The following is a 22,659-nucleotide window of genomic DNA, read 5'->3' as shown; positions in this document are numbered from 1 at the left end:
AGGCTGTTGTTCCTCCTGGAGTACCTAAGCGTCGTTGTCTGTGCTGATTAGTCTTCCTATTTTTGTGTCACCAGCGAACTTGCTTATGCCCACCCAGCTCGGCATTAACACTGCAATCCGGCCCACGAGACCCCAGCCAACACACAAATAAATAAATAAGTAAATAAGTAAATGAGTTTTTTTTTCTATATAGCATGTCAGACGCAAGCAGCCGCTCAGTGCACTCAACGTAATGTTCCTCTGTGTGTGTGTGTGTGTGTGTGTGTGTGTGTGTGTGTGTGTGCACCCTGTGTTGGTGAACCTCACACGACATGAATACTGACCGCTGTAATATTGGAATGGAGGCTTCCAATAAAGGAAAATTTTATATTTTCATATATTGGATGTGAATGTTTTTCAACAGAATTCTTGAATATAGTCATTTTCGAATTCTCATTTGTGACTCTGGGCCGCGGGCTGCTCCCAAGAGTCTCCCTCCCCTGGGCCTCGCTCTGAAACGTTTGCGCGACTTTGTGGCTGAGGTGCGTGATGAACAGCAACGGACCAAGAAATGATCCCTGCGGGGCGCAACTCGATCCCAATCCTAATTATCTCAAAACTTTACCTTCATTCTCATGGGCATTTATTTCAAGCCCAAAACTTGTTTTGAAAATGACCGCCACCTTTCACTGTCAGTGCTTCCTCGGCTATCAAAGGCCACACCAGCCCGGCCAGAACAGGACACTGCTGACTGCACCCCAGCGTGGTGGGGGCATGCAAGGCCTCCACTCCCTGCCCTAACACGTCGATGGGCTTTTGATTTTTCTTTACAATATTTCATTCACTTTACATCGTACGTACGTTTCCAAAGTCAATTGCTTTTTCATTTTTTCAAATATCTCACCGTTTGAATCGTACGTTTCCAAAAAAATTGTTTTTTCAATTACTTTACTCAATTTGTATAGCACGTTTTCGAAAATTCAATGTTTTTTCCTTGTCGGAAAATACAGTTTTCAACAAAGTTTCTGCTTAATCCTGCTGACAAGTAGACTGACAGACTGACAGACAACCGAAAACAAGAAAGAAATTGATAAAAGGAGTATGAAAAAAAAGAGTAGACTTGGTTATCGAGAGAGAGAGAGAGAGAGAGAGAGAGAGAGAGAGAGAGAGAGAGAGAGAGAGAGAGAGAGAGAGAGAGAATGCCCACATGCTGCTGCTACTAGAGGAAACAAAAGAATACAAAATTAAAGGTAAGAGTGTCGTGCCAGGAGTTTGTGTCACTGGTTCGGGGAACGATAACGCGAATGTCTCCTATACTAGCCTCGCATTCTCAGACGCTCCAGCAGTTTCTCAGTACGAATATCTTGAAGGCCAAAGGGAAGGTGAGTCAAGTTCTCATGGGCGATATTCTTTGTTTAATTTCGCAGAGGTCTCCAAAGACTACCAGAAACCTTATGAAACAGCCGTATGAGAGCCTCCTCAAGTAGGTATACATCAGCCCTGAAACCTCGATGAATATATTAACGAACCTCAAGTTCTCACGGGTGGTGCATCTTAATTGCCTCCTAAGACTACCAAAAACCTTACGAAACAGCCCAAGAAAGCCCTAACAATCTATACGAGTCCCTTCAAATAGGTATATATACGTAGGCGCTGAAACTTTTATGAGCATAGTTTAAAAAGTCCCCCCCCCAAAAAAAAAAAAAGAAAAAAAAAAAGAAGCTTTGAAAGGTTATATCCACCGAGAAAGCTTTCACGCGACTCACACACCACCGCAAGACCTCCAGACATGGGCGTCCGGAGGAGGAGGGGGGGGGAGGGGGTTGCTCCCCTTTTGGAAATCTGTTGTATTCCCGTTCACACTCGTTTCCAAGTTTCAACAGAATTATTTTTTTTCAAACCCTCAGTAGGACACCTGGTGCTGCAGATATTAAGAAATTGTGTCTGCCAATGCCTTGTGGTTCACCAAGGGATATATGAAATTTGATGTATAAATGTATGAACCTAAAACATACTGGCTCTACCCCCCTTGAAAAAGCTTCTCAAGAATAACCGGCAGGAAACAAGAGACGCACCTTCTCATAACTTATCGATACGTTGGGTAACACTCATGTTATGGTAAACCTTCTTGCAGTGTTCCTGAACCGTTTTAGAGGTGCGGGAAGGTCTCAAAATGCTTAACACTATACACGTCCCAACTGCAGCAAACGCGTGCAGTCTGCCATTGAAAGTTGTAAGCATAAGCGAGTCACCTTTAGAAAGCACCTGTTATGAAGGGAGACTTGTGAATACAGTCTCCTCCAAGATATTAATTGACTACTTGCACCTCATACAATCGGAAGGCAGATGGACTTAGCTTGAAGGAAACTGGACAAAGAAAGAGGCTAACACATAAACTTTGGACAGACGGAAGCAAAAAAAGTATACAAGAAATACAGAGTAAACAAACATCGAAAAACTGATATATAAAGTAATGGAAATGGACCAAGAAACCAAGAAGAGCAGTTACAGTTACAAAGGCAGTCTCCGCAGTCTACAGTCAGTCAGTCAGTCAGTCACTCACTCACACTGACCCCCACTAAAGCTATATAACTGCTATTATACCAAACGAACTAATCTCAACAGCTATCCTGCATTAAATTTATCCCACACTCAACTTACTTTTTGGCTGTGAAAAGTTGTGTGCCATGCAAACACTAATTTTCCTTTGGCTATGAAAAAGCTGTATGGCAAAGCAGACACTAACGATCCTTTGGTTGTGAAAATCTGTGACGCAGAAAACCATCTTACCCTATTCAATAAGCATGACACTGAAGAAAGTATAGCAGAAAAATGAATGGTCTCGTTACTAAGTTCCACAAGCTGACCCCAGTGGCAGAATTCTGATCATTGTGAAGCCTAGTAATTTAATGTCTGTAGGAAGTCCATGAACGGCTGACCCCCCCCTCCCCCCCCCAACACACACTCCAAGATTTGTATTTTGAGAACACTGAAAAAGGAAAAACGGGAGATGCAAAAGTACGGTAAATCAGAGGTGTCCGCAGTTATTTATAAGTGGGGGAGGAGAGTCAGGTCAGATCCTATGCATACATTTACATACATTAAATCTCATATTATTTTCCTTGGTGAACAGCTTCCCAATAATAAGTACAACACCATATGTGCCCTCCAGAGGTTTTGAAAATATTAACTATTCTATAACTTGCAAATGAGTGTCTGAAGAGAAATATAACAGATTTCCAAGGGGGGGACTGACCCTTCTTGCCCCCCACCCCTCCCCGGACGCCCATGCGGTAAATGTTTGGAATAAGTGCGCTTCCCAAGACTCGTGCCTCAATATTATAGCTGAGGTCAGGAATAGGTGTCACTTAACAAAGGTATGAAGACGTAAATTGCTAAAAATGAAGGTGAGGTGATTTATACTGAGCAGTGTTCGATAGATAAGGTTGACGTGTAGTTATTTGTGTATTAGTAGCTCGGCGAGAACCGCTCATATAGGGTAAATGTGTAGTTTAGCTCAGCCACGTAAAAATATCCCCGAACGAGCCTCAGATACTACATGATCATCACTTGAATGGTCATTGTTAAAAAAGTTTCCTTCCCTCATTGTCTGCCGGCCATTATTATTTTCGTCGCTGTTATGCAAGAAAATCACGTATTGGAGGCTTCATGGTAAACGGTGAGTCTCTTGAAAGGTTCTTGTAGGCATCGGAGGCTTCAACACGTCTAACAAACCTGAAATACTATTATAATCATCACTTTAGGACCTTATAAGCTACACCTTCATATTATGGTTAAAGGGCGTGAAAATGCATTACCCCCTTCAACCGTGATGTGAAGGCGCACACTGGCAGAAACGAACCTAAACTTGTGTAATGCCAGATTTTTGTAAGGAAAGAAAATGTACTACTTGGGAGTCAAAAGTGTGCAAATTAAGTGTTAAGTGTTAAGTAAGGCCCGCAGTAGCCGTTAGCGTTCTCACGGGCCTCACTTAACACTTATTTTGCACACTTTTTGACTCCCACGTACATTTTCTTTCCTTACAAAAATCAGGCATTACACAAGCCTAACCTAACATTTCCAAGCCTAACCACAGCCCGACTGTCTTCTACGCATGGGCGACGCTGGCATGGTTGTTAAGTTAGTTTAGGCTAGTTTTTAACCACGTGCACCTTCATATTATGGTTGTATGTGGAATTTTGAGGTGGGGGGAACTAAACTACACATTTACCCAAAACGTATGCGCGGACAAGATCAAAACCAAAACTCCCGGCAAACAACCATTCTTGGCTTCATTTCACCTCACCCAAGCTTCATTATGTACTCAGGAAGCCCCAAAGCCCCTCAACAGTCACCAAACAACCTGTAAAATCACCAAAATAATCAAGTTAACTTACACTGACAACTAAAATCTTGGCGCACTAAAGAACGCCCAAGCTTCATTATGTACTCAGGCAGCCCCAAAAGCCCTCAACAGTCCCCAAACAACCTGTAAAATCACCAAAATAATCAAGTTAACTTACACTGACAACTAAAATCTTGGCACACTATAACATTGACCAGAACGGAGGACCTAGTGATGATTATATATAGTATTTCAGGGGTTCGTTAGGCGTGTTGAAGCCTCCGATGCCTACAGGAACCTTACAAGAGAATCACGTACCGTTCACCATGAAGCCTCCAACATGTGATTTTCTGCATAACAGGGACGAAAATAATAATGAGAGAGAGAGAGAGAGAGAGAGAGAGAGAGAGAGAGAGAGAGATACCTAACTTAACCTAACCTAATCTAATTTTGCCTTTCAACTACTTCCATCGCTTCAGAAAAACACACCCAACAGCTTCCTTTTCCTCTACGCCAACCTAACCTAACCTAACCTAACCTAACTCTACCTTCTTCTGCTGTACATACATTACATTCATACATACAGAGGGACAGACAGACACAAGCAGACGTACCGAGATTAACAGACAGACAAAAATTAACTCCCAAAACAACAAATAGAAAGAGGGAAGGAGAGTTAAGTATAGAAGAATAATCCAAGAATGAATAAAAGAAAAAAAATACTAAAAAGAAAATACCATAAGAAGGAGAGGACGGAAGGACCATGAGGGAAGGAAACTTTCTTAACAATGACCATTCAAGTGATGATTATGTAGTATCTCAGGCTCGTTCGGGGATATGGAAGACTATTAAGTATACAGGAAGGTCTAAAGATATTCGCCGACCACCATGAAGCCTCCAGGACGTGAATTAATCATAAAAACGACGAAAACTTAATGGCCGCCACCCCAAGGCAGACCATTGGAAGCATTGAAGTGACGATTATGTGGTATTTGAGGCTCGTTCGGGCATATGGAAGACTATTAAGTATACAGGAAGGTCTAAAGATACTCGCCGACCACCATGAAGCCTCCAGCACGTGAATTAATCATAAAAACGACGAAAACTTAATGGCCGCCACCCCAAGGCAGACCATTGGAAGCATTGAAGTGACGATTATGTGGTATTTGAGGCTCGTTCGGGGATATGGAAGACTATTAAGTATACAGGAAGGTCTCAAGATACCCACCGACCACCATGAAGCCTCCAGACCGGGAATTAATGCATAAAAACGACGAAAACTTAATGGCCGCCACCCCCCGTCAGGCCATTGGAAGCATTCAAGTGATGATTATGTGGTATTTGAGGCTCGTTGGGGGATATGGAAGACTATTAAGTATACAGGAAGGTCTTAAGATACCCACCGACCACCATGAAGCCTCCAGCACGTGAATTGATGCATAAAAACGACGAAAACTTAATGGCCGCCACCCCCCGTCAGGCCATTGGAAGCATTGAAGTGACGATTATGTGGTATTTGAGGCTCGTTCGGGCATATGGAAGACTATTAAGTATACAGGAAGGTCTAAAGATACTCGCCGACCACCATGAAGCCTCCAGCACGTGAATTAATGCATAAAAACGACGAAAACTTAATGGCCGCCACCCTCCGTCAGGCCATTGGAAGCATTCAAGTGACGATTATGTGGTATTTGAGACTCGTTCGGGGATATGGAAGACTATTAAGTATACAGGAAGGTCTTAAGATACCCACCGACCACCATGAAGCCTCCAGGACGTGAATTGATGCATTAAAGCGACGAAAATATTATAATGGGCGCCACCCCCCGTCCCCCCCCCGTCAGACCATTGGAGGTATTCAAGTGATGATTATTTAGTATTTGAGGCTCATTCATACATATCGAGGACTCTCAAGCATGCACAAAGGTCTCAAGATACCCACCTTTCCCCATGAAGCCTCCAAGACGAATATTTCTGCGCTTAAACTGAAAAAAAAAGACAAGTAATCCACGAGCTCGTTCACCTCACTTAGCCAACCGCCGCCATACTGGAGACTGCCTGGCGGGACCGTCGTTTAGTTTTTTCTATTTTACACAAAAACTATATAGCCCATGATGTTGTTTTAATGTGTTTGATACGTAAAAAGCAATGGGTTTTCTTCGACAGCCGGTAAGCAGAGGTAGCTAAAGTAAATGGTAAATGTACGTGTCTTCTGTAATAAATGGTAACTGTGTCTGTCTAGAGGTTATGTAGAGCCCAGGTTGTTGGGTAGTCTTCAGGCCAGCATGTGGGTAGTTTTAGGCCACTCGGCGGTGACTGAAAAACCTCAGCTGTGCGGCGGCCAGGATTCGAACCCGCGAGCTCCTGAACGCGGGCCGTCACGCTAATCACTCAGGTTAGTGAAGCGTTCAGTTTTCCGTGACCTCCATTAAAAGGAATTTAGGTAAAAACGTAATGGATAAATTATGGAGTAGGCTTAGCTTGTTGAGATGGGCTACCGAGAAATGCAGACTCAATCGCATATCATGAAATAAGGTTTGTAACATGCATCAGACCGAGGACGGGAGGCTCACGGCTTTTGTTGCTGTCAAATAGGCTCGCACGCAGGGAGGAAAAAATGAGGAACACTGCCCCTAGCCCAGCTCCTGCCCCCTCCCTCACACTCGTGTTACCTTCAACTGCGTGTGTGTGTGGTGGGGAAGGGAAGCTTACCTGTAGCACCCCGGACTACTTGTAGCCTAGAAACCTTACCGTTCAGAGTAATAAACTCTCTCTCTCTCTCTCTCTCTCTCTCTCTCTCTCACACACACACACACACATGGTAAATTAAAAAAAAATCACAAACATGCAAACATGACACACACGAACATAAACCATAACAATAAATGAAACAACTTGTATATAACATAAAAAATTTATATTTCAATAATTTTACTGTTATCACATGACACTAAAGATTTTACAAGACTATTCTCGCTTTTTTCATCTCTTGAGGAGCCCAAGGTTGTGGAGAAAAATCCTTTATTTCATTATTTTTTGTATATAATATTTACAAAGTCAGAGTCCACCCAACACGTCAGAAGAGAACGAACGCGGCACAACGCAAGCCTTGTGTGTGTGTGTGTGTGTGTGTGTGTGTGTGTGTGTGTGTGTGTGTGTGTGTGTGTGTGTGTGTGTGTGTGTAAAAGTGATGCTCAATAAAAAAATAATAATGAAAACGTAATAAGAACAGGGAATATAAGAGGAATAAAAAAATAAAAGAAAATAAGCATATAAATTCATTTCACCGGTTTGACTTTGAGGTGCCGTGCATAATATCAGCAAAGGTAACAAACAATGGCTCTACCTGTCTCTTGCTCTACCTGGATGGCACACAACAGGAGAGGCCCAACACAGCACCTTGCCCTCACACCCTCCCTGGTAACACTAACGGATGCGAGGCGGCGGGTGAGCCTTATCAAACACTTCCAAAACCACCTTCAGGACTAACTTCGTTGCTGTCTGGCACAAATTTATTACTGTTTTTGTCTATTCTTCACCCGCCAGGCCCCCGCATCCATCAGCCTGGGCCCGTATGTCATAATCTTTCCTCTTTTCACAGATGCGACAGGCGGGTGAGCCTTATCAATCACTTCCAAAAACACATTTCAGGACTAACTTCGTTGCTCCTCGGCACAAATTTATCACGTGTCTTGTCTGCTGCTCACCCGCCAGGCTTCACATAATCTGCCTGGGCCCGTACTTATCATAATCCTTCACTGCCCAAGTTTTATTTAGCGTAATCCTTCACCCATTCACAGTCCTCCCTGCACAGCTTGCCAATATCGCGGAGCTCATGAATTCACGAGCCGGTGGTGTAGCCTCCGATAAACACGGCCCCAGTTCGCTACCTAGATACAAAAATAAAATAAAATAAAACAAGAGTTAGATGTGACAAGAACAGAGACACTAGCGGCGGCGGTGTAAGAATAACAGAATGGTGACGACAGTTGAGAAAGACGAGATATTGGCGGCGAGCGTTTCTTTAAGAATATCATTTGTGACAAGACGTCGTTGAGGGATAGAAAATAAATAAATAATAAGGACATTTTTCTTCCGTAGAGGCAAGTAGGATGAGCGCGAACGAACGAAACAGGAAAAAAATAAAATAAAAACGCGGAAGGGAAGAGATAAAACATAAAAACAAATCTGTACAAAAGTATGAAAAGAATAATAGTAATGATAAAAAATGCGAATACATTAATTTGTACATTTGTTCTATTTACAACGGTACAAAAAGATATAAAAAAAGGGCGGGCCTCCCTCCTCCTCCTCCTCCTCCTCCTCCTCCTAAGTCTTCTGGTGGAGGAAAAACAGATATCTTCCTCTCCGAACGAATGAGACAGACAGACTGACAGACAGACAGACAGACGGACACACACAGACAGACGAACAGTGCTCAATAATAAAACTTGTTTGTTTGTTTTGTTGTTTGTTTGTTTGTTTGTTGTGGTGAACAAGACGCATGTGATGAGTAACCCTCGAGGGGGAGGCGCCCCTCGACCCCCCACCCGCCCTCCCCTACCGACACTATCTACATTTGTACATGTTTACGGCTCTCTCTCTCTCTCTCTCTCTCTCTCTCATGGTTCAGCCTGTCACACAGGTAGTAGTAGTAGTAGTAGTAGTAGTAGTAGTAGTAGTAGTAGTAGTAGTTGAAGTGGTAGTAAAAGTAGTAGAATTAGAAGTAGAAACAGTAGTAGTAGTAGTAGTAGAAGTATTGGCTAGTAGGTAACTATTCCTTAGTGTGTAGTCCTTAGCGTAGTGTTATTAGTGGCACTAGTACTAGAGGGACGCAGCTTTTATCATCTGCAGTCTGAGCCTTCCTTGAAGGGGTAGAGCGGGTGGCGCAGCCCCGCCACGCCCAGCAGCGGCGGCGGCGGCCCCGTCTGTGGCGGCGGGGGAGGCGCAGCTGCCGGCCCGCCCCCGTTACGTGCCACCGCCGCCGCCAGCCGCTGCAGCACTTCCTGTTGCTCGTGCTCGGGGTGGGGCGGCGGGGGTCCTAGCCCCCCCAGACCATACTCTAGGGGGCCAAGACCAAGCGGCTCGTGCCCCAAGGAGGGGGGCGGCGCGGAGGGGGCGGTGGGTGGCGCACCGCTGTATTGGTAAGCCGGATGGGGAGGAGAGGGCGGCGGAGCACCGCACGGAGGTATCCTGCTATCTAGGGGCGGCACCCGGGGTTCCGGCGCCCTGGGAGGCGGCGTGTGGGGGTCCTCGGGGCCTAGCCGTGACGGCGGCCGCAGCGGCGACGCGGGTGTGGCGGTGGTGGTAGTGGTGGCAGCAGCGGCGATGCTGCTGATGGTGGTTGTAGAGGCGGTGGTGGTGTCGGCGGCGGTCTGGGAGGGCGCAGGGGCGGTGTTGGGGACGTCAGGAGTGAGTGGCGTGTTCTGGGGCAGGTCGGGGGGGCGGGGCGGCACGGGGGGGCCCGGGCCCTGGTCCAGGACGCCGGGCGGCGGCCGCCGGTGGGAGTTGGACGCGACGTAGCCGTCGGGGCGCCGAGACAGCTTGAGGCGCAGCGGCACCTTGCCCACCGCCTCACCGCCGTTGCTGCCGCCGCTATCCCGAGCAGCCTCCGGCTCAGCCTTGGGCAGCGACAACCGGATCTTGAGCGAGGGCGGCAGGGCAGCGTCAGGCTCCTCCTCCCCCTTGGTGCCGGTGGTGGAGGTGGTGGAGGCGGTAGCGAGGGCGTTCGTGGTGGTGGAGGTGGCGGCGTTACTGGAGGTGGAGGAGGTGGTGGTGTTGTTGTTATTGTTGGCGGCGGCGGCGGCGGCGGAGGGTGCGGCGGGCGCGTCACTCTTGCCCTTGAGACGGATGACCAGCTTGGGCGCGTTGGTGCTGCTGTCCCCGGCGATCACCACCGCGTGCCGGTCCTCCTGCTCAGACCCTGACCCGCCACCGCCGCCGCCGCCACCGCCCAGCACCCGCCGCTTCTTGGCGCGACGCTCCCGGTCGGCGGCACCCTTGCGGCCTGGCTTGTCGAAGTCCGCCATGATCTGCTCACGAAACTTGAGGTTGTCGCTCTTGATCTTGACCATCGGGTTGTCCTCTGCCAGGCGCTTTTTGGGCGGCCGGTGGTGGTGGTGGTGGTGATGGTGGTGATGGTGGTGGTGGTGGCGGTGCGGGTCCTGGGGATCGTCGGTGGTGGCGGGCTCAGCGGGCACGGTGGTCACCTCCGTCCTGTTCTTGCCCAGGCTGATCCTAAGCTTCGGCGGCGGCTTGGCGGCGTTAGCGGCGGCGGCGGCGACAGCAGCAGCACTGGCGGCATCAGCAGCGGCAGCGGCGTCCCGATTCTCAGCCGCGCCGCCCTTGCCGCCACTGGCGTCCTTCACGCCCCGCGGCCTCTTTCTGCTGGGGTCTCCACCTTCGCCGGTCTCGGAGTTACGCTTGCTACCGCCACCACCGCTGCCGCCGCCGCCGCCGCCGTCTTCCTTGATGGTCCACACCTTGAGGTGGCGCAACTCTCGCGGGGGTCGCTTGCGCCGCCCACCGCCGCCGCCTCCGCCGGCCTCGTCCTGGGTGTACATCTTGTAGTCCTCGCGGGTGGGGATGGAGGTCATGGAGGCCACGGCCTTGGGGATGGTGATGCCGGTGCGGACGTGCGGCGCGGGGCTGGGCGCGCTGTGGTGCTGCGCGCCGCCGGCCTCGCCGTGGAGCTCGGCAGGCGGGAGCTGGTCCTGGCAGCAGTACTGGCGGATCAGCTCCTTTTTCCTCATGCGGCGCAGCGTGGACGTGGTGGACGAGGAGGCGGGGGGCGGGGGCACCGACACACTGCTGCTGGAGTAGGAGTTGGCGTACGGTCCCTTGATCTTCAGCTTGAGTTGGTTACGCTCGTCCACGCCCAGCTGGGCTGTCGGCACCGTCAGTGTGACCTTGGCAGGGTCCTCCCCTCCCGCCCCGCGTAGCCCCGATGCCCCCGTCTCGGCCTGCACCCCGTCACGCGAATCGCCGAGGCCCGAGAGTGCCGCCAGCTTGTCTTCGGCTAGGGCGGCCGCGTAGGGAAGCGGCGGCGCCTCGGTGGGACCGTCGGGGGGAGCCTCGGGGCGCGGCGGGGAAGGGGAGTGAGCGCTGCGCCGCAGCTGGGAGTTTTGCATGTTGTGGTAGTCCTGCAGGATCTTGGCCACCTTGTCGTCCTGCTCCTCCGCCTCGCTGACGGCGGCGGCGTGGACCGGGGTGGTGGCGACCTTGTCCTTGTGAGTGGACTTGGTTTTCTTGCTACTCTTTTTCGGGGACTGCTCGCGGGGCTCGGGAGCGGGTGTGTGTGTCGGGGTGAGGGGTGGCGGTGCGGTGTCCACAGACTGACGCTTCTCCCGGGAGCGGCGCAGGTCGTCCAGGGTGGTGCTGGCTGCCGGACCGTCGTCGTCGAAGTCGTTGTCATAGTCGAAGTCGTAAACGGTGCCTTGCAGCTCCTTGGGCACCGAGGCCATGTTGAAGCGCGGGCTGTGGCCACGCCCCCGGCCTCGGGCCCCAGCGCCTCGGCCCCGCCCCTTGTTGTAGCCGCCGCGTCGCGCTGGCCGCTTCTCGCGCGGGCGCACCGGCTCCTTGTTCCAGCGAGACGCAGCGGTGCGGGCGGCCCGCGGGGACCGTTTCTCCGCCACCTTCGGGGCGCGCGCCGCCTCCTGCATGTAGATGGGCACTCTTTTCTGTCCCGCCGCGGGCGCAGGCGCCGGCGCAGAGGACTCAGCCCGCGGGGTGGACTCGCCGTCCTCCAGGGTGATGGTCTCGATGACCGGCTCCGCGTTGGCGCGCGGAGGCGTGGGGCGGCTGGCGGTGGACTTGGCGGCGAGCAGGGCGTTGGGAAGCGCTGCATCCTTCTTGGGGGGCAGCACAGCGTTGGGGGGTGATGGCAGGGGCGCCGTGGCTTTGCTGGGGGACGGGGTGGGGCGGGGGAGTAATACTGGCGTGTCTCTGGAGGGGGACGTGTGGGGGGGCGGTAATACTGAAGTTTCAGAACCTGCTTGCCGCTGCTGCCTGGTGGTAGTGGTGGTCGACTGCGATGCCGCGGAGGAGGGGGTGGGGGGCGGAGCCTTGGCGGCCGTGGGGGAGGGAGTTGGGGGAGGTACTTTGGCGGGCGTGGGGGAGGGAGTGGACAGGCAGGCAGGGGCAGCAGAGCTTGGGGAGGATTGTGGGGGTGCCACCTGTTGTCCTGCTCCAGGGGAGGGTTGTGGGGGCGCCACCCCGGGGGAGGGGTGGGGTGGGGCCAGACTTGGGGAGGACCGGGGAAGAGCTATCTTCAGCCCCAGCCCTGGGGAGGATGCAGATACAGAAACTTTGGGTGTGCCAGGGGAGACCTGGGGGGCTGGCACCTTGTGGGAGGCAGGCACCTTGGGGCCTGCCCCTGGGGAGGGCTGCTGCGGGGCCACACTCTGCACCGCCCCTGGGGAGGGCTGCAGAGGAGCCACCTTCTGCCCTGCCCCAGGGGAGGGCAGTGGTCCAGGGACCTTTTGCACAGCCCCAGGGGAAGGCTGCAGGGGTTTGATGAGTTTGTTCCCTGAGCTCTGTGCAGCCTGCTGCTGCTGCTGCTGCTGCTGCTGCTGTTGTTGTTGTTGTTGTTGTTGTTGTTGTTGTTGCTGTTGCTGCTGCACCAGACTGGCAAGTTCTTGAGCAGCTGTGTGATGAAGTTGCTGCAGCTGTTGGTGATGCTGCTGCTGCTGCTGCTGTTGTTGCTGTTGTTGCTGTTGTTGTTGTTGATGCTGCTGCTGCTGTTGTTGCTGTTGCTGCTGCTGGAGGTAGGCCAGGTTGAACATTGGATCAATCCTGAAGTGTTTGAGCAGTGCACTGGAGTGGAGGGACATGAAGGAGCTGTAGTCCGGGGTGTACATGGCCCGCTGCAGGTCCATGATGGAGGCGGCGGCCATGCCCATGTCCAGCTGGCTGAGTGAGTGTGGCGCCTCCGCCTGACGCTCAGCCGGCGGAGGACTCTTCCACTGGCCACGCCACTGCTCCACGAAGCTGGACGCCGACGATGACGACCCAGAGGCAGCGCCCTCGGGGGGCGTCGGGGAGGTGGGCCCAAGCGGGGCAGGACCCTGTGGTAGGGGCAGCGTGGGGGCTGCTGCCGGGGCTGTTGGCTGGGTCTGAGTTGGGGCGGGGGTGGAGGTGGGAGGGGCAGGAGGGCAGGGCTCCAGGTGGGCCTCCGCCTGCCGCTTCACCTCTCCGATCACGTCTTCCAGGTTTTTCCTCTTGGAAGGAGAGAGGAACTTGTTCAAGGGCTGCTGCTGCTGCTGCTGCTGCTGCTTGGCCTCCGGGGCAGGGGTTGGCGGGGCAGGGCCAGCAGTGGGCGCTGCGGCGGGCGTGAGGGTGTGGGAGGGGGCGGGAGGCTTGCCGCTGCTGCTGTTGCTGGAGTCGGCGTCTTCAGGCATCACAAAACTATTTACAACACTATGTACAGGCCCCGGGGCCTCACCGACCCAGGGCAGCGCCCGTTCCAGGGGCTCGGGTGTGGTTATTGCACTCTTGTAGCCGCTGTCCTTGGGCTGCTCCACCCGCGCCTCACCCACGGCGCCGCCGCTCTCCCCCTCCAGCAGAGGCGCCACCGCCTCCTCCTCCTCCTCCTCGCTGTCACACACGCGCACACGTTTGCTCTCCTGCTCCGTGTCCGACGTGTCCACGATGTCCTCCAGCCGCTCCACCTTCACCTCCTCTTCGTCAACAAAGCCAAACGCCGCCGCCGCACGCGTCCTGCCCTCCCCGGGGCCCTGTCCAGACCCTCGGGGCGGGGCGGGGCTGGGAAGGTGCTCCAGGCTGGGTCTCTTTTCGTCCTTCTCATCCTCTTCTGCTGTAGCTGCTGCCAGACCCGCCTCCCCCTCCTCCTCCTCCTCGCCGTCCTGTCCCTTGACCAACGGCGGGGACAGTCGGGAAGATTCCAGTTTTGGGGGTGCCGGGGAGGGGGAGCGTGTGGGGGACTCAACAGCCGTTCTGGGCGGCGGCTCCCTGCTCCTGCTGCTGCTGCTGTCCCGCTGCCGCCGCCGCCGCTGCCGCTGGTGCACCAGCTCACCGTCATGCGGCTCGACAGCCTTCAGTGGCGGCGGCGCCTCTTGGGCAGGGGCGAGTGGCAGCCTCTCTGGGCTGCTGAGGAGGGTGGGGCGGCTGGCAGGTTCCTCAGGCTGTACCTCTCTGCGGGGCGCCCCAGTGGGGGAGGTGGTGGGGGCAGCAGCAGCAGATTCTCTCTCTCTTCTTCGCCCCGCGTCTCTTTCTCGTGGGGCAGCACCGGGTCCCCGGGCGGGTGGCGCATCAGCGTCACCCGCGAGGTCTTGCAGTGCGAGGTCACCAGCAGCAGTTCGCGATCTGCACTGAGCCCGACCGTGACGCAGGGCGCGCGACCCGGCCCCACCCTTTCCCCGGCCTCCCTCCGGGGCCACTCTGGATTCACCTCTCTCAGTAGTCGGCGGCTGAAACCCGTGTTCAGGCCGCCCATCGGAAGTTTTAAGCTTCTTGTCGGGGGCCGTCTTTCGGGAAGCAGCGCCGGGGCCGGGGCCTGAGGGGGGCACCTGGTTCTCCACCTCCCGCCCCTCACTGTCTGATGAGGAGGAGGAGGAGGAAGAGGAGGTGAGGTGGAGGTCCCCTGAGACCCGTGAGCCACGAAAGGGCCGCTGAGAGGAGGGGCGCGGGGTCGGCTCGTCCGTCTGGGGCCGCCCCGGGGTGGAGGGCCGCCCTGCCCCGTTCTCCCCGTCGGAGGAGGAGCTCTGGTACTCGCGTAGAAAGATTTCGCCACGAAAAAACGGCTCGCCAGCATGAGACTCCTTGGCAACCTCCAGCAGGGGGTCGGGGCGGCTCGGTGGGGGGGCCACACGCTCTCGCCGCCCCGCCCCACCTGCCTCTTCCTCGCTGTCTGAGAAGATGGACTTTGAGGCCTTGAGTAGGTCGCGGGGCTCCTTGGCGGAGGGGCGGGGAGGGGAGGGGCGGCTGGGGCTCTCGGGGGAACTCTCGGACTCAGTGTCTGTAGCAGGCGTGGGCGTGGGCGTGCGGGCGGGCGGCGGGGCGGGAGAAGGCGCAGGGGTGGTGGTGGCAGTGGGGGTGGGGGTTGTAGTGGTGGGAGTCGTGGGAGTAGGGGTGGGGGTGGGGGTGGGGGTGGGGGTGGGGGTGGAGACTGGTGCTGCTGCCGGCGGTGGGGTGGCAGGGGGCGGCAGCTTGGCAGCGCGGGGGGACTTGGACTTGGCACGACTGTTGCCCCGAGCCTCCTGGCGAGCCATGCGCTTGGCCTTGGCTGGGGGCGGGGCGGGGCTGGCGGCGCGTTCCCCGTCCTCGGGCTCAGGTGGGGTGGGAGCAGCGCCTTTGCTTATGCCGCCCTTGAGGTTCTCGGCGGCCTTGCGCGCCGCCAGACGCATTGGCACGTACGGCAGGATCTCCGGCGGCTCAAACAGCGCTTTCTTGGGCACCTCGACGGCAGGCGGCGGCGACTCCTCCAGCGACCGGTCCCTGGCCTTGGCCTTCCGGCCCTTGCTGGGGGAGACCTTCCGCTCCTCCTCTGGAGTGTCCTCCGCCTCCTCCTTGACGGGGCGTGCCAGGCGGGGCTTGACCTCGGGTGTGGGTGTGTCCTGGGGCGGTGCTGCAGTGGTGGGTGGCGGGGCGGTGGGGCCGGCGGTGTTATGACTAGTGATGCGCTCCGAGGCCTTCTTGGCTGCCATGCGCTGGGGCACGAGCAGCGGCCCCGGTGCGGCCTCCGCCTCCACGGCCTCGCTGCCCCGCCGAGCAGCTGCATTCCGGCCGCCCCGCCGCTTCTTGAGGCGCTCAACCCGCGCCTCGATCTTGGGCGTGAACTCCTTCTTGGCCGCCTTGGTCTTGAGGGTGGCGGCCGCCGCAGAGCCGTCAGCGCCGCCCTCCGTCCCGTCTTCACTATCTGCCTCGCTGCCACTGGCTGGGGCACTCTTGAGGGCGGGGGCGGGCGTGGAGGCCGAGGAGGAGGACGAGTGGTCGCCGCCGTCACTGCTGGCCCCGCCACGCCGCCCCGCCGAGTCGTCCTCGTCATCCTCGCTGGAGAGGCGGTAGGTGGGCGGCGCCAGCTCCTCGTCGTCGCTCAGCTCCAGCTTGGGCACGTCGCTGCTGCCCAGCACACCCAGGCCCACCCCGGGGCTGGCGGGGGGCGGCACACTAGGCTCCTCCCTGCCCGCCCCGGTCTTCAGCCACCTGCCCCGCCGCGCAGGCTGCTTCTTGTCCACTTTGTTCTTGATCAGGGCTGGAGCAGGGAGGCTGGCAGAGGCAGGGGCAGGGGTGGGGGCAGGGGCGGGCGTTGGGGCAGGGGTGGGGGCGGGTGTGCTGTCCTCCTCGCTGCTGCCACTGGACTCCACCTTGGGTGGGGTCACCTTCTTCTTGTTGCGGCGACGGGCCGGCGGCGGTGGAGGCTTAGGCGCTTCATCCTCAGATGTGTCAGGACGGGGCGGAGGCGGGGGCGGGGGCTCTGCTTCCACCTTCACCGGGGCAGTGCCCAGCAGGGCGTCAAAGTCCCGCGCGGAGCGGTCTTCCCCCGGCGCCCGGAACCCTTTGTTCTTGAGCGAGTTTGGCCGCCCAATGCCCCGCCGCCGCCTCCCTGGCCGGTTCCAGGCAGAGACGGCGGCCCCGGCCTCCACCTTGTCCTTGTCGGGGGTGTCGAAGAGCTTGTTGACCTTGGGACTGGGTGCCTCCAGCTTGAGGGAGAAGTTTTCCTTGTTCATCTCCTCCTCGGAGGAGGTGTACACAGAGTAGTGGGTCGGGCCCTTGGCCGGCAGGGACCACTTGGTGGCCGGCAGGTCCGAGTCGCTGTCCGTGGTGGTGGCCGTGGATGAGGACCTGGACCGCCGCTGCTCGGCGCCGTTCACATAGTTCCGCTTGTACGGGTTCTCCGACGGCCGCTCCTTCTTGGGCCGCACCAGGCCATTGACGTCCTTGCGCTGCGGTGGCCGCTTGGGCGGGCGCGGCTTCTCCTGGGCGGGCAGCGTGCCGGCCATCTGGGCCACCAGCCGCTCGAACTGCTTATGTGTGTGGCGCGGCGCCCCGGCGTGGGAGTACATGCGGTCGTACACTGAGGGGCCATGGTTGGCCTGCAGCACCGCCGCCGCCTCCTGCTGGCTGAGACTGCCGCTGGACAGCAGACTCACCTGCTTGCTGAACGTCTGCTCGCGCGTCTTGATGAAGGATCGCGACAGACGCTCCCGCCGGTTCACCATGTAGCACAAGTTCCTCACCTGGGGGGGGAGGCAGGAGGGGGACAGAGACATTAGTGATCAGCACTCATTACTCAAGTCCATGTCTGTCTGGCATACAAACACACACACACAATATATATCATATAAAAGAAACAGGAGAAACTATAGGAAGGCAGACATAGAAAATCTTAAGAAATATTATGAAGAGCTAAACTAGGAAAAGTTGAAGAGAACAAGTGAGGTGCAGGAAAAGTATATTTTTATGGAGGCGTATGAAACAGGAGTCATGAAATATGTCCCATTATATAAACCCAAAGAAAGAGGAAAGAAGGATCGGTTTAATGCAAGATGTGCAGATACAAAGAAAAAAAAGAGACAAAGCGTGGGAATGTGGTAAAGGACATGAAATCAAAATGGAGAATTGTAGTGGATTGCCTCAAGGATCGGTATATATAAATGATATGCCGGAGAAAGTAAGCAGTTACATGAGCCTGTTTGCAGACGATGCAAAATTGCCAAGACAGATAAGAAACAGTAAAGACTGAAATTCTGCAAGAGGACCAAAATAAGATTTGGGACTGGAGTATGAAATGGGAGATGGAGTTCAATGTGAAGAAATGTCATGTAATGGAAATGGGAATGAGTGAAGGGAGACCAAAATGGACATATAGAATGGGAGATGGAGAAATATTGAAAGTTCAAGAAGAGAGAGATCTGGGAGTGACTATACAAGATAATCAACAGTCTGAGTCATGTAAAAAGGATATTCGGTGATACGTATAGAATGGTAAGAAATATAGGAATAGCATTCCACTACATGGATAAGGATATGATGAAAAAGATAATAACCACTAGGATTAGACCAAAATTGGAATATGCGGAAACTGTGAAGTCTCCCCATAAGAAGAAACACGTAAAAAACTAGAAAGAATACAAAGGATGGCAACGAAAATGGTTCCAGAACTGGAGGGATTGTCATAGGAAGAAAGGTTAAGGGAAATGGACCGACCAACACTGGAACAAAGAAGAGAAGGGGAGACCTAATATAAATTGTGAAACAGCATGGAAGAAGTAGACAATGAGGAGCTACTACAAAGAGAAGGAATAAACACCAGCAACACACGAGGACACAGTACAGAATTGAGAAAAGTAAGATGCTTGAGAGACATAAAGAAATATAGCTTCCCGCAAAGAAACAAACAGGTTGGAACAGACTAAGTGAGGATGTAGTATCGGCGAAGAGTGTGCGCAACTTTAAGAAATAGTTGGACAAGTACAGATATGGAGACGGGACCACACGAGCACAAGCCCAGGCCTGTAAAACTACAAGGTAAACACAAACACACACACACACGTACCCTCTCCAAGTACTGGCGCAGCTGCACACACATCTTCATGTTTTCAATGTCATGCTCCTGCTGGTGGGACAGAAGGTCGATCTCCTCACTGCGGGGCGTCAGCAGAGGCTTGTTGAAGGTCGCCTGGGGGAGGGAGAGGGAGTGTGTTACGGGAGAGTTGTGAGGCAGAGTAACACCCATACCACATGTCTACAGCCTTGGTGCAACACTAAGGGACATTTTCACAGTCACTTTGTTTGTTTTGATCGTTACCAATGGTGGAGATCGACGCTGTAGTTTTCCACGTGACACTAGCCTGTGGGGTAGTGGCGGCTGCAGAGGAAGCGGAAGGTGCTGAGAGTGTGTGGCAAGGTGCGGGGCTAGGCTAACCCCGCAGCCGCCATTACCCCATCGGCCAGTTTTACGTGGAAATACTATAGCGCGATCGCCACCATTGGTAGTGATCAAAACAAACAGTGATTGTGAAAGGGGCCCTAAGCAACACTGCACCTACCATGGCCACTCCTCCTCCTCCTCTTCTTCCTCTCATTGCCTTCTATTCCCTCTTCTTTCATACACTTCCCTACCCTTACTTTCCCATTCCTCCCTTCCTTCCTTCCCTCTCTCCCTCCCTATTACTTTCCCTTCCTTTTCTTTCCTTCTCTTCCTTCCCCTTACTATCTCATTCCTCCCTTCCTTCCCTTCCTTCCTTCCGTATCCTCTTCAGATTCCTCCACTTTTCTTCCCTTCCCTTACTCTCCCTTTCCCCTACTTCCCTTCCTCTGCCTCCCTCCCTTAACTTCCCCTTTCTCCCATGCCTTCCACCCTTCTTTCCCCTCCCTTCTTTTTCTTCCCTTTTATCCCTACCTTTCCTTCCTCTGCCTATCATTCCTCCTTCCCCTCCCACCCTTCCCCATACTCACCCTCCTCTTCAGTTTCCAGTAGTTGAAGATGGTCTCGGTGGTCTCCTGGTCAATGTCGAGGAAGTTGGCCGTCTCCTTGGCGTTGACGTGCTTGTAAAACTCCGCCTCAATCTGCCTCAGCTTGGCCGCCCTCGCCTGGTTCTTCTGCTCCGAGGTCCAGTCCTTCTTGCGCTTCGGGGAGCCGCCGGTGTCCTCCTCCACCTCATCGCTGTCGCCCGTCTCCTCCGGCCCGCCCAGTTTCTTGCTCGACACGCTGTGCTTCTCGCAGTACGACTAAAGGAGAGACAGGTGATGTGCGTTACTTTAGGGTGTGTGGACTAACGGGAGTGGGAGAGGGTGGGAAAGAGGTGTAAATAGGGTGCGAGTGTGTGTGTGTGTGTGTGTGTGTGTTTTCTTTTTCCATTTGTGTTTTATTTTCCTTGTTCACTTTCATTCTCTTTATCTTTCTTTTTTATTGTTTTTTTTCTATAACCTTTTCTCTCTTTTCTCTCTCTTTTTTGGGGTACTGTTTTATCCACCTTTGCGATCTTCCTCAATTTGAAAGTTTATTTGTTTTTATATTTCATTGTTGCTGTACGTGTGAGTGAGTGTGTGTGTGTGTGTGTGTGTGTGTGTGTGTGTGTGTGTGTGTGTGTGTGTGTGTGTGTGTGTGTGTGTGTGTGTGTGTGTGTGTGTGTGTGTGTGTCTGTATGTGTGTGTGTGTGTGTGTGTGTGTGTCTGTGAAGCAAGTAAATTAGGCAAGAATTCTATCAAGGCAGTTGGCAGCAATTTCAAAAGGATGATAAACACACAGACTAACATACTCTCTCTCTCTCTCTCTCTCTCTCTCTCTCTCTCTCTCTCTCTCTCTCTCTCTCTCTCTCTCTCTTTCCCTTCCTTTAACAGTTTTTCTTTCTCTCTCTCTCTCTCTCTCTCACTCACACACTTTCCTTCCCTCATACACTCTCTCCCTCACTCCCCTCCCCCCCACTCACCCTCAGTTTCACCCCGTCGTCGGCACTCTCGTCCTCAATAATGGCCTTCATCTCCAGGCAGTGCTTGAAGGCGCAGGTCACGTGGTAGGCCGTCTTGCAGGTCTTGACGGAACACTGGATGCAGGCCCCACGACGCTCCCGGCACAGCACGCAGACCAGCGCCCACCGACTTTGCTGTGGGGGAAAGGGGAGGGGGTGAGAAGGAGGGAGGAGGGAGACATAGAGTGAGAGGGAGTTAAAAGAAAAAGAGAAAATAAGCATGAAAGGAATAAAATACGACAAAACTGAACGGGAAAATGCTAAAATATAAAACAGATGACACGAGTAGCGGGCTTTTTTCTTTTCTTTTTTTTTTTTTTTGTACTCTTTTTGTTGCCCTTGAGTAACAAAACAAATTAACAGACCACAACACAAAAAAAAAAAATAAATAAATAAATAAATAAATAAAGAACACAAAACACAAACACTAACAAAACAAATTAATGCATCACAACAGGTAACAATAAAACTCATCAGCGCACTCACAGGTATGTTGGGTATCTTGGTAATGGGCTCCATCCTCTCCACGGAGCCGATGGACACCTCCGGGATCCACAGCGCACAGGCCACATGCGCCCACTTCTGCCCGGACTTGGTGGACTTCATAGCTCCGCCTGCGTGCGTGTGGAGGGAGACGAAAAGTGGTGGTGAGCAGGTGTTGGTGGAAGGCAAGGAAGAGTGGAGTGTACATGGTTAAAGTTACACAGTGATGGAAAGTTTGGACAGTTTTGTTTAGTCGACGCAACATCTGTGGTCATATGCCGGAGAGAGACAGAAGGGGAAGGAATTATAGAAGGGAACGGATCCCAGGAGACAGGACACAACCCCCGATTAATACCTGGTACCCATTCACTGCTGGGTGGACAGGGGCGTAGGGTATCGGAAAAGCCGCCCAAATTTTTCCACTCCGCCCGGGAATCGAACCCGGGCTCTCTCGGTTGTGCACAGTGATGGATGGGAGGAAGGCAGAAGAGGTGGAAGGATTGAAAATAAGGGACATAGCAAGGAGGGAGGAAATGAAGAATGGAAGGGAGAATGACCATAAGAAAGGGAGGATAGGGAGAGAAAGAAGGACTGATAAAGAAGGAACAGAGGAAGGAGGGAAGAAATGAAGAATGGAAGGAAAAATGACCATAAGAAAGGGAGGATAGGGAGAGAAAGAAGGACTGATAAAGAAGGAACAGAGGAAGGAGGGAAGAAATGAAGAATGGAAGGAAGAAGGACCATAAGAAAGGGAGGACAGGGAGAGAAAGAAGGACTGATAAAGAAGGAACAGAGGAAGGAGGGAAGAAATGAAGAATGGAAGGAAGAATGACCATAAGAAAGGGAGGATAGGGAGAGAAAGAAGGAATAGAGGAAGAATGGAAGGGAGAATGACCATAAGAAAGGGAGGATAGGGAGGGAAAGAAGGACTGATAAAGAAGAAACAGAGGAAGGAGGGAAGAAATGAAGAATGGAAGGAAAAATGACCATAAGAAAGGGAGACAGGGAGAGAAAGAAGGACTGATAAAGAAGGAACAGAGGAAGAATGGAAGGGAGAATGACCATAAGAAAGGGAGGATAGGGAGAGAAAGAAGGACTGATAAAGAAGGAACAGAGGAAGGAGGGAAGAAATGAAGAATGGAAGGAAAAATGACCATAAGAAAGGAAGACAGGGAGAGAAAGAAGGACTGATAAAGAAGGTACAGAGGAAGAATGGAAGGGAGAATGACCATAAGAAAGGGAGGATAGGGAGAGAAAGAAGGACTGATAAAGAAGGAACAGAGGAAGGAGGGAAGAAATGAAGAATGGAAGGAAAAATGACCATAAGAAAGGAAGACAGGGAGAGAAAAACAGACTCACAAAAACTATCAACAAGGAGCGAAGGAAACAAAACCCCAAAGAAGCAAACGAGACAAGACCGAG

General features: G+C 53.4%; 1 protein-coding gene across 2 annotated transcripts in view; it reads right to left on the bottom strand.

The window, feature by feature from the left end:
• Window positions 1–7,219: 7,219 nt before the first annotated feature.
• LOC127000913 (PHD finger protein rhinoceros-like) overlaps window positions 7,220–22,659 on the bottom strand; it is a 34,867-nt gene continuing 19,427 nt past the window's right edge. For both annotated transcript variants that reach the window (XM_050865032.1, XM_050865031.1), the window contains 5 exons: window positions 21,241–21,368; window positions 20,716–20,889; window positions 19,742–20,014; window positions 18,840–18,962; window positions 7,220–17,520 (listed from right to left, as the gene is read on the bottom strand). In XM_050865032.1, coding sequence (XP_050720989.1) covers window positions 9,169–17,520; window positions 18,840–18,962; window positions 19,742–20,014; window positions 20,716–20,889; window positions 21,241–21,368 — 9,050 coding nt within the window. In that variant the 3' untranslated portion in view covers window positions 7,220–9,168. The remainder of the gene's footprint in view (window positions 17,521–18,839; window positions 18,963–19,741; window positions 20,015–20,715; window positions 20,890–21,240; window positions 21,369–22,659) is intronic.

Source organism: Eriocheir sinensis, chromosome 19 (assembly GCF_024679095.1).
Source record: "Eriocheir sinensis breed Jianghai 21 chromosome 19, ASM2467909v1, whole genome shotgun sequence".
NCBI lineage: Eukaryota > Metazoa > Arthropoda > Malacostraca > Decapoda > Varunidae > Eriocheir > Eriocheir sinensis.
Note: the sequence above shows the minus strand (reverse complement) of the source record. Positions and strands in the feature narration are given on the sequence as shown.